Source organism: Mobula hypostoma, unplaced genomic scaffold (assembly GCF_963921235.1).
Source record: "Mobula hypostoma unplaced genomic scaffold, sMobHyp1.1 scaffold_79, whole genome shotgun sequence".
Taxonomy (NCBI): domain Eukaryota; kingdom Metazoa; phylum Chordata; class Chondrichthyes; order Myliobatiformes; family Myliobatidae; genus Mobula; species Mobula hypostoma.
In genome coordinates this window covers 14802-31934 of record NW_026948227.1, presented here as the reverse complement: position 1 = coordinate 31934, position 17133 = coordinate 14802, and the positions used below count along the sequence as shown (strand labels likewise).

General features: G+C 43.3%; 1 protein-coding gene across 1 annotated transcript in view; it reads right to left on the bottom strand.

Moving 5' to 3' along the window:
* LOC134342037 (NACHT, LRR and PYD domains-containing protein 3-like) overlaps positions 1 to 13776 on the bottom strand; it is a 39218-nt gene extending 25442 nt beyond the window's left edge. Inside the window, exons 1-5 of the mRNA XM_063039975.1 lie at positions 13222 to 13776; positions 9528 to 9887; positions 8787 to 8953; positions 5675 to 5846; positions 5501 to 5566 (exon numbers count right to left, since the gene is read on the bottom strand). Coding sequence (XP_062896045.1) covers positions 5501 to 5566; positions 5675 to 5846; positions 8787 to 8953; positions 9528 to 9887; positions 13222 to 13231 — 775 coding nt within the window. The 5' untranslated portion in view covers positions 13232 to 13776. The remainder of the gene's footprint in view (positions 1 to 5500; positions 5567 to 5674; positions 5847 to 8786; positions 8954 to 9527; positions 9888 to 13221) is intronic.
* Between the last annotated feature and the right edge of the window lie 3357 nt (positions 13777 to 17133).

Below are 17133 nucleotides of genomic sequence, written 5' to 3'. Positions count from 1 at the left end.
AGATTATGCATTATGATTAGAGATTAAGGGAGCTAGGGCTTTACTCTTTGGAGAGGAGGGGGATGAGAGGTGACATGATAGAGGTCTACAAGATATTAAGAGGAATAGATACAGTGGACAGCCAGCTCCTCTGAACATCTGGAGAGGAGTGATGCTTATGTGAGAATGCTGTTCTTGGACTACAGTTCAGTATTCAACACCATCATTCCCTCCAGGCTTGACAAGAAGCTCAGAGACCTCGGCCTCGACCCTGCCTTGTGCAGCTGGATCGTGGAGTTCCTGTCAGATTGCCAGCAGGCGGTAAGAGTGGGCTCCCTCACCTCTGCCCCTCCGACACTCGATGTAGGTGCCCCTCAGGGCTGTGTCCTAAGCTCCCTCCTTTACTCTCTGTATACACATGACTGTGTCGCCACCCACAGCTCCAATCTGCTAATTAAATTTGCTGACGATACTATATTGATTGGCCAAATCTCAAATAATAACGAGGTAAACTACATAGAAGAAGTCATCACCCTGACACAGTGGTGTCAAGAAAACAACTTCTCCCTCAATGTCGCAAAAGCAAAGGAGCTTCTCACAATGTCGCAAAAACAAGAGGAATGGAGACAGGCTAACCCTTATTGACATCAATGGATCTGGGGCTGAGAGGGTGAACAGCTTTAAGTTCCTCGGCATTCACGTCACTGAGGATCTCACGTGGTCTGTACACACCAGCTGTGTGGTGAAAAAGGCACAACAGCAGCTCTTTCACCTCAGATGGTTGAGGAAGTTTGGGTTGGGCCCCAAATGATAACGATTTTCAACAGGGGCACAATTGAGAGCATCCTGACTGGCTGCATCACTGCCTGGAATGGGAACTGTACTTCCCTTAATCGCAGGAACCTGCAGAGAGTGGTGCGGCCAGCCCAGCGCATCTGTAGATGTGATCTTCCTACTATACAGGACATTTCAGAGACAGGGGGTAAAAAGGGCCCGAAGGATCATTGGGGACCTGAGTCACCCCAACCACAAACTGTTCCAGCTGCTACCATCCGGGAAATGGTACTGCAGCATAAAAGCCAGGACCAACAGGCTCCGGGACAGCTTCTTCCACGAGGACATCAGACTGATCAATTCACACTGATACAACTCTATTTCTACAATTGTATACATAAACACACACTCACCAAGCACACTTTACTGTAATTGTGCTGCTGGCACAGAAAAAACAATTTTCACGACATGTGTCCATGATATTAACCCTGATTCTGAGAATTTTTATCTGTCTGTTATCTCATTTTTTTAGATCTGTTATTCATCATCCTCATACTGTCCTCGTTCATATCAATCTAAGTATGCTCCAGTACACATGGTGTTTTCTAGAAACTGTTATTTAAGTTCTTATTTTTCTTTGCATATTTTCCAGATCTGTTTCAGACCAGGATATTAAAACAAAATTATACGTCAATATGGGCATAGTGAGTGTTTACTACCTTTGTTATATTTTACTGTTCAGCTCTGTTTGGCAGATTTTCTTGATCCTTGATGTAAATTCAGATTTTCTTCAGACTTGCAGTAAATTCAGATTTTCTTTGGTCTTAAAGTAAATTTTATTGGAAGGTTTTCCTTTATCACACTATTATCTATTTTCTTTGTTATTGATATCCTAAATATATGTTTCATATTCTGTTGCATTGTATCCTGATGCTTTGTTTGATATTCTACTCGCTCTATTGCACCTTTCTTTATGTTTCATGTTCTGTACTTTTCTAGTCTAAAGTTCATGCTTATATCTTTGGAAATTAGTTCCATTATTTGAATTATTTGTTTTAGCTTTGCTGATGCAAGAGCAAATAATTTCAAATCATCAATGTACAGCTGTGCAAAGGTATAATTCGTATTTTTACCTGATTTGATACCTAATTTTTGTCCGTTTCAGTAAATTATAAGCAGGTTTAAAGCCAAACAAAACCATACTGGCCTTAATGAGTCTCTCTGGAAAATCTCTCAATTTATTTTGATAATGGTGGTTGTCCCTTTGTGGTTGTTTATAGGACGATTATTTTACGCCAATGAGTCATCAGATGTTGTAGAAATTTCACAAGTATTGGATGAATTTCATATCTATTTGTAACTTCTCTTAACCATGTGAGGGAGAGAATCAAATGTTTTTTTGATAGACAATATTACACTGAAAGATTTCTGCTTTCCACAGGTTTTGAAATAGAATTACATAATCTGTTATCTGTTGTTCATACCCGAAAGGTATTCTTACTGCTCTCCTGTGAGTATATTGTGGTTATCTCAGTGAGTTGTTATTAGTTACGGGATGCACGATGCTACAATTATATAATTGTCTTATTATTATTAAGAGCCAATAATAACATAGTAGGTGACCATTCAGTAGTCTTATAAATGCAGAATTAAAGCTGACCTTGAGACTGGTGGTACATACCTTCAGCCTTTTATATCTTCTGCCCCATGGGAGTATGAAAGAGAGAATGTTTGAGGTGGTTTGGGGTTCAGCACAGACAAGAAGGGCCAAAAGACCTGTTTCTGTGCTGTAGAATTTTTATGGTTTCTATGGTTTCTAGACAACATCCATGTGTAACTTCATCCATCACCTTTGTCACATCCTGGAGGAACTCAATCAAGTTGTCAAGACGCAAACCCCATCCAAAACTTTTAATGATTATGGACCTGTATTCCCAGATCACTTCGCTCTACCGCACTCCTCAGTGCCGTACCAGTAACTGTATAAGACCGACCCTGCTTGGTCCTTCCAAAGTGCAACACGTCACACTTGTCTGCAATCTGTCCAATTTATTCTTAAATGTTAAAAAACAACCCGCATTTACCACCTCGTCTGGCAGCTCATTCCATACTCCCACCACTCTCTGTGTGAAGAAGCCCCCCCATGTTCCCTTTAAACTTTTCCCCCCTCACCCTTAACCCATGTCCTCTGTTTTTTTTTTCTCCCCTTGCCTCAGTGGAAAAAGCCTGCTTGCATTCACTCTATCTATACCCATCATAATTTTACATACCTCTATCAAATCTCCCCTCATTCTTCTACGCTCCAGGGAATAAAGTCCTAACCTATTCAACCTTTCTCTGTAACTGAGTTTCTGAAGACCCGGCAACATCCTTGTAAACCTTCTCTGCACTCTTTCGACCTTATTAGTATCCTTCCTGTAATGTGGTGACTAAAACTGAATACAATACTCCAGATTCGGCCTCACCAATGCCTTATACAACCTCATCATAACATTCCAGCTCTTATATTCAATACCTTGATTAATAAAGGCCAAAGTACCAAAAGCTCTCTTTACGACCCTATCTACCTGTGACGCTACTTTTAGAGAATTTTGTATCTGTATTGCCAGATACCTGTTCTACTGCACTCCTCAGTGCCTTACCATTTACCCTGTAACTTCTACCGTGGTTTGTCCTTCCAAAGTGCAATACCTCACACTTGTCTGTTATTAAACTCCATCTGCCATTTTTCAGCCCATCTTTCCAGCTGGTCCAAGTTCCTCTGCAAGCTTTGAAAACCTTCCTCACTGTCCACTACACCTCCAGTCTTTGTATCATCAGCAAATTTGCTGATCCAATTTACCACATTATAGAAAAATAGGTGCAGGAGTAGGCCATTCGGCCCTTCGATCTGCACCACCATTTATTATGATCATGGCTGATCATCCAACTCAGAGCCTTCCCTCCATACCCCCTGATCCCCGTAGCCGCAAGGGCCCTATCTAACTCCCGCTTAAATATAGCCAATGAACTGGCCTCAACTGTTTCCTGTGGCAGAGAATTCCACAGATTTACCACTCTCTGTGTGAAGAAGTTTTTCCTAATCTCGGTCCTAAAAGGCTTCTCCTTTATCCTCAAACTGTGACCCCTTGTTCTGCACTTCCCCAACATCGGGAACAATCTTCCTGCATCTAGCCTGTCCAATCCCTTTAGGATGTTATACGTTTCAATCAGATCCCCCCTCAATCTTCTAAATTCCAACGAGTACAAGCCCAGTTCATCCAGTCTTTCTTCATATGAAAGTCCTGCCATCCCAGGAATCAATCTGGTGAACCTTCTTTGTACTCCCTCTATGGCAAGGATGTCTTTCCTCAGATTAGGGGACCAAAACTCCACACAATACTCCAGGTGTGGTCTCACCAAGGCCTTGTACAACTGCAGTAGCACCTCCCTGCTCCTGTACTCGAATCCTCTCGCTATAAATGCCAGCATGCCATTCGCCTTTTTCACCGCCTGCTGTACCTGCATGCCCACTTTCAATGACTGGTGTATAATGACACCCAGGTCTCGTTGCACCTCCCCTTTTCCTAATCGGCCACCATTCAGATAATAATCTGTTTTCCTATTTTTGCCACCAAAGTGGATAACTTCACATTTATCCACATTAAATTGCATCTGCCATGAATTTGCCCACTCACCCAACCTATCCAAGTCACCCTGCATCCTCTTCGCATCCTCCTCAAGCTAACACTGCCGCCCAGCTTCGTGTCATCCGCAAACTTGGAGATGCTGCATTTAATTCCCTCATCCAAGTCATTAATATATATCATTGATACAGATGACAAATAACAATGGACCCAGCACTGATCCCTGTGGCACACCACTACAGGTCTACACATGTCTACTTGTATACTGGTAGAGTCTTTGACAAGGTCCCACATGGGAGGTTCATACAGAAAATTACTATGCTTGGGAACTGCGGGGAATTGTCCTGGCTGGCGGGGACGCACACTGGGAGAAACATCTTAGCTGGCGGGCGGTGAATCTGTGAAATTATTGTCATGGACTGCTGAGGAAGACACGTCATTGGATATATTTAAAATGCAGGTCGATATGTTCCTGATTAGGAAGAGCGTCAACATTTACAGAAGGCGGGATAATGGGGTTGAGAGGATTTGCAGAGTAAAATATACATGAATTTACAGCAAATGCAAGGATATGGTCAATAATATAAGAAAGGATACCAAAGTGTTTTTTTTTTAAACTTTCCCAGATATATAAAGAGTTTAAAAAAGGGAGAGGGTCGATATCGGACCGCTGAAAAATGATGTTGCAGCTGCAGTAACAGGTGAAAAGGAAATGGCAGACAAACTCTGTGGAAGTCACTAGCGGAATTACAAAAAGTAATGAACATCAGTGAACAGAATTGTGTGTCGTGCTATTACGAAGGAAAAGGGGCTTGGAAGATGGAAGGTCTGAAGATAGAAAAGTCACCTGGACTGGGTCATACAGTGTATCAGGAGCCTGCCTGGGGTGTGTGGGCATTCCCAGAGAATTAGGACCTGGAGTGAAGGCTTCAGCAGAACCAACAGGTGGATTAATAGAAAAATAAAATGTAGAATATTCAGGCTGCAAAGAGAAATTCTTTGAATTGTTACTTCAATCCAGAGATCAGCGAATGACTAATGGCGAATTTTGATTCCCAGGTTTTGCCAAGTCACAGACTAACACTTGAGATGTGGTTTGACCTGAACATTTCATCACTCACCTATCAGTTGAGTGGGTAATTCAGATAACCCTTGGGCGATGTTCATGTATTCCTGTGGATCAGGACCTGTTTAAATATTAAAAAAAAATCCATGGAAACAGAGCTAAAATAATTAAAATAACTAAACTGTTTATTTCAATGTGCCTTTGTGTTCAGTGCATGTTTTTAACGTACCGAGTTCCTGTATTTCCCTCAGTATTCTGTCCAACTTCGGTAACTCAGTCCTCCACATCACAAAGGATTCCCACATCGCCCTCCGGGCCCGGGAGCCTTTGCCCATCACCAAACTGAGGAAGAGTCTGGAACTCTCTGTCCGGTTTCCCTTCTCTGTCAGTTCAGTGACTTTCTAGAAAAGGAAAGTAATAAATTTACTGTGGAGCAGACAGACAGACATGGAGAATGTGCAGGAAAATATCTGTTCATGGTCCCAGTAGCTTCAGAATTGATGCAGTCACTGGGCTGCTGCCTGATCCTCTCTGGGTTCAGTCATTAACAGAGAAACAGTAACTGAGGGAAATTCTAAATCAATATTGTGAAAGAATAAGGATTTACTGACACCCTGCAGTATATTCAATGTGATTAATTTACTTATCCACCAATGTGTAACATTACATCAAAAAGATGTGACAACAAGAACGGAAGAGGGGTAGAGCCAGGGAGCAAAAAATGGATGGTGGGCATCACTGAATCGTGGCTGAAAGAAGATCATAATTGTGTGCTCACATCCAAGGATAAATATTTAATCGAAAGGAGAGGCAGGTGGGTGAAAGGGTTTGGTTGACCCTGTTGTCATAAAAAATGAAATATCCTTCTAAAGAAGTGATAACAGATTGGACGATGTAGCTGTTAAGATACTGCTTAGCAAAAAAAATGACCCTGATGGAACAGTAACCAGGATGTGGGATACAAATTCCAGTGGGAGAGAGAAGAGGCATGTAAAGATTTCAATGTTAAAATAGTCATGGGGAATTTCATTCTGCAGGTAGCTTTGGAAAATCAGGTCAGTGCTGAATCCCAAGTGAGGGAATTTATAGAATGCCTATGAGATGGCTTTTGAGAGAAGCCTATGGTTGAGCCCACTATAGGAAAGGCAAATCTGGATTCGATGTTGTGTATTGCACCAGATTTGATTGGGGAGCTTAAGGTAAATAAACCCTTCAGAGGCAGTGATCATAAAATAGCAGAACTGACACTGCAGTTTGAGAGGGAGAAGGTAAAGTTAGATGTATCAGTTTTACACTGGAATCAAGGAATTACAGAGGCATGAGAGAGGAGCTGGGCAAAAATAAATTGGCAGAGGACATTAGCAGAGGCAACAGCAAAGCAGGAATAGATGAAGATTCTGGGAGTGATTCAGAAGGCGCAGGTAGAGGTAGATAATCCCAAATATGAAGGATTATTCCAAAGGGAGGATGATCAACCGTGGCTGACGAGGAAGTCAATGCAGCACAAAAGCAAAGGAGAGGGCATAGAGTATAGCAAAATATAGTGGAAAGCTGGAGGACTGGGAAGCTTTTACTAACCAGCAAAAAGCAACTAAAAAGCCATAAGTAGAGAGAATATGAAATATGAAGGGGTGCTCGCTAATAATGTAAAATAGCTTACCAAAAGGTTCTTTTGATTATATATGTCCTTTTTGGACAACCTATTGATTTTTGATGTCATGCGATATCAGCTTTGTGCATGGTAGTTCATGTCTAACCAATCTGAATGTTGGACCAGGAAGTTACCGGGAAAGTTGATGAATGGAAGGAAGTGGGTGTTGTCTGCATGGACTTTAGCACAACATTTGACAAGGTACCGCAAAGGAGGGTGGGCAAGAAAGTGCAGTTGCTCAGCAGTCAAGGTAAACTAGTAATTTGGATTGGACAATGGCTTTTTGGAACAAGGCAGAGAGTGATTATAGACTGTTGAATCTCTGACTGGGAATTTGTAATATGTGCTGTGCCACAGGGATCGGTGCTGGATCAGATGTTGTTTGTCATCTATATTGATGATCTGGATGAAAATGTGGTTAACTGGATCAGCGAATTTGCAGATGACACCAAGAGTGGAGAGTGAGGAAGACTACCAAACCTTGCAGTGGTGTCTAAACCAGTTGAGAAATGGGCTGAAAATGGCGGATGCAATTTAATACAGACAAGTGCGACATGTTGCACTTTGGAAAGACCAAGCAGGGTCAATCTTATACACTGACCGGTACGGCACTGAGGAGTGCGGTAGAGCGAAGTGATCTGGGAATACAGATCCATAATCATTAAAAGTGGCAGCAAAGATTGATAGATTGGACAGAAAGTATTGGTCACACTAGCCTTCATAAATGAAAATATTGAGTACAGGAGGTGAGATATGATGTTGAACGTGTATAAAATGTTCGTGAGGCCTAGTTTTCAGTTTTGTGTGCAGATCCGATCACCTACTTAGAGGACAAATGTAAAGAAGTTTGGAAGAGTACTGAGAAAATTTACAAGGATGTTGCCGGGACTGGAGGACCTGAGGTATAAGGAAAGATTGAACAGGTTAGGACTTTATGCCTTGGAATGCAGAAGATTAAAGAGTGATTTGATAGAGGTACAGAAAATTATGAGGTCTATAGATAGGGTAAATGAGGGGAAACTCTTCACTCAGAGGGTGGTGAGATTGTGGAACGAGCTAGCAGCGCGAGTGGTACAAGCGGTTAAGAAAACCCTGGATAGATACATGAATGATAAGGGTATAGAGCACCAGGGCCCAGTGCAGGTCAGTGGGAATAGGCAGCTTCAGTAATCTGGCATGGAATAGATGGGCCAAAGGGCCTGTTTCTGTACTGTACTTTTCTATGACTATGACAAGTCAGCCACTCTGTAAGGGAACTCAGATGGAGACCAGACCAGCTGTGGTTAGCATGTTTCCCTCCCTCAAGTACTGCACTGAAGCCAGTTGGCCCAATTTACAATCTGACAGTTTAATATTCATCCTGGATTAATGAGCTGAGGTGAATTTGACCGACGGTCCCGATAAGACGTGAAATTAGTTTCAGACTGAATGCCTGTTCAACAGTCCAGATATGCAGCCACTGCACGTATATCACACTGATAAATACAGCAGGTGTGAGAGGAAAAGGTGACGTTGAACCTGTAGCTCCCAGTGCTCCCCACCTTAACAGCTGAAACCATATCTGCTGGAGACAATCAGAGATCAAAGTCTCCATTGCCATGTAGACCTCGTAGAACGTGCAGCATATTAATATTGATCACTATTCCCTCTGATACCAGCAGTTCGGTGACAATACACTAAATACACTCACCTCATTTTCTTCTCTACTGAAATGTCCCTCCTTCGTCAACATCCAACCGAGTCTTTCAACCTTTTCTTCAATCGCTTGTTTGAGTCTGTCCCTGTAGAACTTTGTCAACTGGTACAGTCGATATTCACCCCCCTCTGCCAGGAGGTCGGAGATTGTAAACTCTGGCTCTGTGAATATAAAAAGTGAATGTAGTCACAAACTCAAATATCGCTTGTCTCCACCGCTCTCACCCAACCCAACAAACCAGTCATGTCCTGAACCTCAGTGTTCACCTGCCTTCAGCTGGAAACATGGATTTTGTCCTAATCTCCAACACTGGACTAAAACCGAACCATCAATGCGCTGGACATGACATTACCAGAAGGACCACATTCACTAGAAACCTGTCTCTCCCACTGTCCCACCCACTCACCTATTTTAGTTTAAGATGGGCAATAAATATTGGGACTGTCAATGATAGTTGCTTCCCAGAGATATTCTTTCCATCCTGGCGAATACATTGCCATTAGATCATATCACGGAAATACTCTCTTATCCAAACAGCTGCATTTCCTTCGATACACATCCTGGAACTCATCAGAGCAGGTGGTATATTTCCTGTAGCGGGGTAACGGGTGCCCCACTACACCACATGTACCACATCCACACATTTCCCCTCTCCGACCAAACCTCCAACAAGGAATCACATTTACCTGCCTCCAGCCTCATCCTGCGAACACATCACCGTCATATTTCACTCACCTGCTCCTTGTTGGACACTTGACAATTCCGTGTTTAATGAGCTTCCGAGCTGACAGACAGTCGCCTCACTTGTACCGGTTCCAGGGTCCTGCTCAGTGTCTCTGACGTCACTGTCTCTGGGCTGACAGACAGTCGCCTCACTTGTGCTTGTTCCAGGGTCCTGATTAGTGTCTCTGACGTCACTGTCTCTGGGCTGAATTTGCTCCACTTCCGCTGCGGCCGGACCGCATTCCATTGGGACATTGCTCTCAATCTGACCCTGCTTTGGTACCTTGCTTCCCGTGTCCAGATTATCTTCCCTTGATGAGTTGACTGGTAACAATCTCTTGAGAATTTTCTGTACCCGATTTAGTTTCCCACCTGAAGTAAATGAGGAATAACAGGTTCAGAGTGATTTACACTCAAACAAGGATTCACAATGGGTGTCTGCAATGGAGCCGAGACTCCGGCTGACCCGATTTGGAGTGGGACTGTGCTGGTGAATGTGAACCACACTTCCTGCTAGGTGACCATCACAATAAGCCGGTGTCTGGACACATCCACTCCCAGAAAAAGGACTGGATAGACACAGTAATACTGATATCTGACTACGCATTAGTTGAACACAGTTATTAATGGAACAGCATCAGGTGATATGGGGAATTATCACCGGGATTATCTTTCATAAACATAAATCTCCCTGGGTCACAAACTGTCCAGTCACCTGTGTCACTCACAAACAAGCCACTGGATTACTCATGGTCCGATCCCCTAGATCACACGTTCTCCGTTTGCTTTGTCACACATTGCCTTGTCCCCTGGGTCACAGACTGACCATTGCCTTGATGTCTGGTCCCCTGGGTCCCATCCCGTCACCTGGAGGATGATCGTCATGTAACAACTATACAAGTCATTGGCAAAGGGAGCGTCTTGGCGTGCAGTTCTCGTAGCTAAACTTAAAGTCTCACCGAGAGAGCTTTGCGTTCATTTGCAGTTGCTAATCTATAGGATGGATGTGATTCAGCTGGAAAGAGCGTCGAGGAGATTGACAAGTACATTACTGGATGGGGCTGTTTGGTTTTTGTGTTATATGGTTTGGCTGGGACAGTTTGCCCTGGTTCAGGGGAGCTTGAAGGGTGACCTTACACACGTACATAAAGTAATCAGGGGTGCAGATAGGGTAGATTGTCATAGTTTTTGTCCCTGGTTAGGGGAGTCTGAGACTCGAGGGCAGAAATTTAAAAAGGACTGAAGGGGCATTTTTTCACGTGGCGGGTGATGAGTATAAATTGCATGCAGTCAGAGGAGGCTGTAAACACAAATAAAAGGATTCGTTTCCAGGCTGTAATCTCTGTTTTATTCCACCTGGAATCACAGAGTTGAGCTCAATCACAATGCCCACCGGAGACAGAGACAGTTGGTCACTGGTTATACCGGGTCTCCCATCAGAGGCACTGGGAATTTAAATTCAGGTAGCAGATCATCTCAAGAGGGAAATATTGAGAACTCACTTTCACCATTTGGCCACAGACCAGACATGGACTGGGGTATTGAAACAAAATCAGAATCAGGTTTATTATGACTGGCATGTGACGTGAAATTTGTTAAATTAGCAGCAGCTGTTCAATGCAATACATAATCTAGCAGTGAAAAATAATACTGAATAAAATCAAAAATAATAATAATAATAAATAAACAAGTAAACCAGTTACGGGTATTGATTTTTTTTAAAAACATGCAAAAACAGAAAGACTGCATATTAAAAAAAACTAAGGTAGTGTACAAAGATTAAATGTCCATTTAGGAATTGGGTGGTAGAGGGGAAGAAGCTGTTCCTGAATCGCTGAGTGTGTGCCCTGAAGATGTCGTGAGTACTTTGTAGACTCGTACCCAAGATGGAGCTGACCAGATTTACAACTTCCTGCAGCTTCTTTTGGTCCTGTGCAGTAGCCCCTCCATACCAGACAGTGATACACCAAAGTAGACCACAAGTTTATCTAAAATGAAGTGTCTCCTGATCCTCAGCCATTTCCAAGGCTGGCAATGTTCTCAGCTCAGTTACAGAAAACAGAGTTTGGAAAATTCCCCTAATCTACTTTCCGCATCGAGGGGGGAGTTGATAGCTGCCCTGCCAAAACCTGAAATGTTGTATTATCACACAATCTCTGAAATCCCGGAAATGCTCTTATCACCTGTTTCTGAATTTTATAAATAAAAGTTGGAGATGTCTTTCACCCCTAAACAGGCCGATGTGCAACAAACCCTGAGCCTGGACTTTTACGTAACAAACAACACCGCTGTCACATTCCTGTTTGTGTTTCACTCTCAACCTGCTGATTCAGGATCTCCGGCTCCTTTCACTCAGGTGAAGCTTTGCCTGGTCAGCAGAGTCATTCGACCATTACTGGTGTCAGGTCCCCGCACTGGGACTGTTGGACTGATCGATTACACAAAGCCGCTTTACCAGTGGGATCAATGACACTTTTCTCTGCCCTATTAGCGCCTGTGTAAGTTTCTTCATCTGAACTATTAACCATATAACCATATAACAATTACAGCATGGAAACAGGCCATCTCGGCCCTTCTAGTCCATGCCAAACTCTTACTCTCATCTAGTCCCACCAACCTGCACTCAGCCCATAACCCTCCATTCCTTTCCCGTCCATATATCTATCCAATTTATTTTAAACGACAACACCGAACCTGCCTTAACCACTTCTGCTGGAAGCTCGTTCCACACAGCTACCACTCTCTGAGTAAAGAAGTTCCCCCTCGTGTTACCCCTAAACTCTTGCCCTTTAACTCTCAACTCATGTCCTCTTGTTTGAATCTCCCCTATTCTCAATGGAAAAAGCCTATCCACATTAACTCTATCAATCCCCCTCATAATTGTAAACACCTCTATCAAGTCCCCCCTCAACCTTCTATGCTCCAAAGACTAAAGACCTAACTTGTTCAACCTTTCTCTGTAACTTAGGAGATGAAACCCAGGTGACATTTTAGTAAATCTCCTCTGTACTCTCTGAACTTTATTGACATCTTTCCTATAATTCGGTGACCAGAACTGTGCATGATACTCCAAATTTGGCCTTACCAATGCCTTATACAATTTCAACATTACATATGAACTCCTATACTCAATGCTCTGATTAATAAAGGCCAGCATACCAAAAGCCTTCTTCACCACCCTATCCACGAGATTCCACCTTCAGGGAACTATGCACCATTATTCCTAGATCACTCTGTTCTACTGCATTATTCAATGCCCTACCATTTACCACGTATGTCCTATTTTGATTCGTCCTACCAAAATGTAGCACCTCACATTTTTCAGCATTAAACTCTATCTGCCATCTTTCAGCCCAGTCTTATAACTGGCCTAAGTCTCACTGCAAGCTTTGAAAATCTACTTCATTATCCACAATGCCACCTATCTTAGTATTATTTGCATACTTACTAATCCAATTTACCACCCCATCATCCAGATCATTAATATATATGACAAACAACACTTGACCCACTACAGATCCGCGAGGCACACCGCTACATACCGTCCTCCAATCTGACACACCCATATCCACCACTACTCTCTGGCATCTCCCATCCAGCCACTGCTGAATCCATTTTACTATTTCGATATTAATGCCTAACGATTGAACCTTCGATGTGCACCTACAGGACAGAAGTTTAATTATAAAGATCCCAGTGAACATACCTGTAGCCATTCTGATTCTGACTGATGATTGTTGATTGTCGTCGTCTTGTTTACACTTTGGTCGCGGTGCAGGACAGCTCCATCTGCTGGTGATGCCCTGAATTACACACAACAAGCAGACATTGAGTCAGAGAGACCAAAATGTGACAGTATCACCATCCTGTGTATCAGAGCAGCAGTTTGCTTAGGGAACAAACATTCCCTGTTAACATCAACTCCCACACCATGTCTGTATGTCTGTCCAGTGATATCTGGCGAATCCTACTGATAGAGTCACAGAGCAACAGAGCACAGACACAGTCCCTTCAGCACAATGAGACAATGCTGACCACAGTGCCCACAGAGATGGTCCCAATTTCCTGTGTTGGGCCCATTTCACTCTTGGCCTCTTCACTCCATCTACACATCCCAACTGCTATTGTCACAATCACTGTCTATCTCACTGGTAACTCTGAAGCAAAGCATTCATTAAACACCTCGCCTATCACCACATCCTCCAGGCACATTTCCACCTTCCCTCCTGTGTAGTCCTACCCTCAATCTATTCATCCTCCTCTTCTTTTCCCACATGTAGAACGCCTTGGGCTTTCCTTCGTCCTACTTCTCAAGTTCCCTTCAACCTCTAAGTCACTTCTTAAGCTCCTTCCAGGCTACCTTATAATTCTCTAGAGCTTTGCTTGGATGTTGCTTCCTAAACCTAAATAATGCCTCTTCCTTAAATGTTCGCATCTCTTGTGACCACAGTTTGTTTATATAAACTTCTTTCACTGTGGGTGGAACAAATCTACCCCGAACTGCATATAAGTGTTCCTGAAACAACCTTCACATTTCCATTGTGTACTTCCCTTGAAAATGTTTTCCCAATTCACACTCCAAAGTTGCTCCAAATACCATTGTAACTATCCATCCACTAATTAAATACTGTCTCGTATGGTCTGCTACTATCCTTGTCCATGACCATGATAAAAGTTGGGGTGTTGTGGTCACTGTCTCAAAAGGGCCACCCATCGTGACATCTGTCATCTGACCAGCATCATTGCCTCATACTAGATGCAGTATGGCAACTCCTCCAGTTAGCCCATCCACATACTGTGTCAAGAATCCTTCCTGGACACACAACACATTCTGCCCAATTGACAACATTTTGGAACAAGGAGGTGAAATCAAAATCAGGAAAGTTGAGTTCAACAATGATAACAACCTTGTTACTTTTGCACCTTTCCCAACGCTGCCAAGTTATCTGCTCTCATTATCCCTGTGGCTTTGGGGGAGGTCTATAGAATACTCCCAGAATGATAGCCCCCTTCCTGTTTCTGACTTTCACTCACATTGATGTCCTCTGTGTATGTCGCTGTGATACCATCCCTAATTAGTACAGAGAATTCTCCCCCGTTCACCCCCCCCCCATATGTATATGAAACAACTGAAACCTGGAGCATCAAACACCAATCCTGCCCTTGTAACAGTCAGGTCTGTGTAATGGTGATAACATGCCATCCATTGCTTGGATTTCCAGATTTTCTCTTTTTTTTTTGATAGGTCATGGTTCAGTCATGGTATAAGATACAAGTCATAATACATAGTAGAATTAGGTAATACGGTCATTCTAGTCTGCTCCATAATCAATCATGAAGGATTATTTTTCCAACACTGTATTGTTGCTTCCCTGCTATAATACTCAACCGATTTAGCAATCCAGAACATGAATACACCCAACGATCGCCTCCACCACCCTCTGTAGCATCAAATTCCACAGATGAACCAACATTTGGCTGAAGTAATTTCTCTCACCTCAGTTTTAAAGTGAAGCTTCTTTATTCTGAGGCAGCACTCTCAGATCCCAGACTCTCCGTCTAATCAAGACACCCTCTCCATTCCCACTGCATCCAGACTTGCTGTTATTCAGTTGGTGTAAATAATCACCCCCGCCCTAACTTCCAACCCCCCCCCCCCACCAAACCCCAACCACCATCCCTCTGAACTCCACTGAACACAGGCCCAGGGCCATCAAATGCTCCACATGCATAATGCTTATTCCTTAGATTATTCTTGTGAACCTTGTTATCAACAGCTGTACTGAATACATTTCCGGGGAAAACAGGGCAATTGGTACCAGGATAATGTACTGGGAAAAACTGTGCCTTCTTTACTCTTCTGTCAACTCTCACAAAATGTTCCAGGGTGAATGTAATACAGATAAACTGGAATCACTAGAAATGCTCAGCGGGTAAGGAACAGCTGTGGGGAGAGGAAAAAAGTTAGCAATTCATTTTCCTAACCTTTCGTCAGAATGGATTCAAACATCATCCAGTTTTTAGTGGAAAATCTTGGGTTGTTCTCCATGGAGTGGTAGGGACTGAGGGAAGATCAGAAAAGGTTTATAAGATTATGAAAGACATAGATAGAGTAGATGGGGAGCATCTTTTCGCTGCTTAGAAATGTCTAATACCAGAGGACATGCAATGACGGTGTGAGGGAGTAGATGCAAAGGAAATGTGAGGGTAGGTTGTTCTACTCAGAGAGGTGTGGATGCTTGGAATGCGCTGTCTGTTATTGTGGTGGAAGCAAATACATTGAAGGCTTTTAACAGATGTTTAGATAGGCACATGGGTGTGAGGAAGATTGAGAGGATATGGACATTGTGTAGGTAGGCGTCATTATTTTTGGGGGGGGGGTTGATTTACTTTTTATCTGGTTTGGCACACCATTGTGGCCAAAGGGCCTGTTCCTGTGATGTACTGGTCCATGTTCTGTTCTATCTTCAGCATCTTGAGTTTCTCTTTGACTCCCACCGGCAGATAGACAGGTGACAGTGAGGGGGAATTTCCAAATGTGAATTGAATTCTAAAACCCCGGTCTATGGTCTATTTCTACTGGGGCAAACACAAAACAGCGTATTTAATCACAGCCTCTCCCTGCGAGGGATGGAATGGAAACTCATTCTCTGCTTTGCTTCAGAACTTCAGAACCGAACATCTGAGCACAGAACAGAAATACTCGCTCAACATCTCATAAACCCGGACAACCTGATCCCCTGATTCATTTTATCTGGGTGAAAACATGTGTGGTGTCCCAGAATCCAACCTCAGAGGGTCACAGCCCACACCGAGAGCCTCGCACATCTTTCCCACATCTCACACTGAGAGATTCACGCAACCAATATCCAGCCCCCGGAGACGTCTGCTTCACTGCGGAAGGAGGAACATCCAGCCACATCTGTAAAAGCACCAACGTAGACCGAAGCCCAAACACTGCCAGTTCCATATTCCTGGAGCCCCCATCCCAAGATTGTATCTCAAGCACCAACTCTCCCAGGGCTCTTTGCTGCTGGTGATATGCGGCAGTGTCTCCGCTAATGCCAATTCAATCTTCTTGCTGCGTGGGATCTCGCCCAGCACAGCTGGCTGCCATGCTTCCTGCAGTGTAGCAGGAACAAAATGTAAAATTATAAAGTAGAAAATGCTGGGAACTCAGTAGATCAGACTACATCAGACTACATCTCTGAAAGGACAAATGGTGGGAGACCAGTTTCAGAACTGAGACTGTCAAGATGCTGACGATCTGCTGAGCGTTTCCAGTACTTTCTCCTCCTTACTTTAAATTCCCTGCAACTGTAGTATTCTCTCCCTCTTCATTTTAATTCACAGATACTAACTGATTGTAAAATATTAGTAACACCCTAAACTGTAAATGCCACCCCACCCCAACCAATTTGTTAGTTCTCAGTTCATTCTGACCCTGGTGTAATACATCCCTCACAGTCAATGCTCACAGCATCCTTTCCTCCCACTGTCACTCTGTTACATTTGTTAGTTCTCAGATCATTCTGACCCTGGTGTAATACATCCCATACAGCCAATGCTCACAGCATCCTTTCCTCCCACTGTCACTCTGTTACATTTGTTAGTTCTC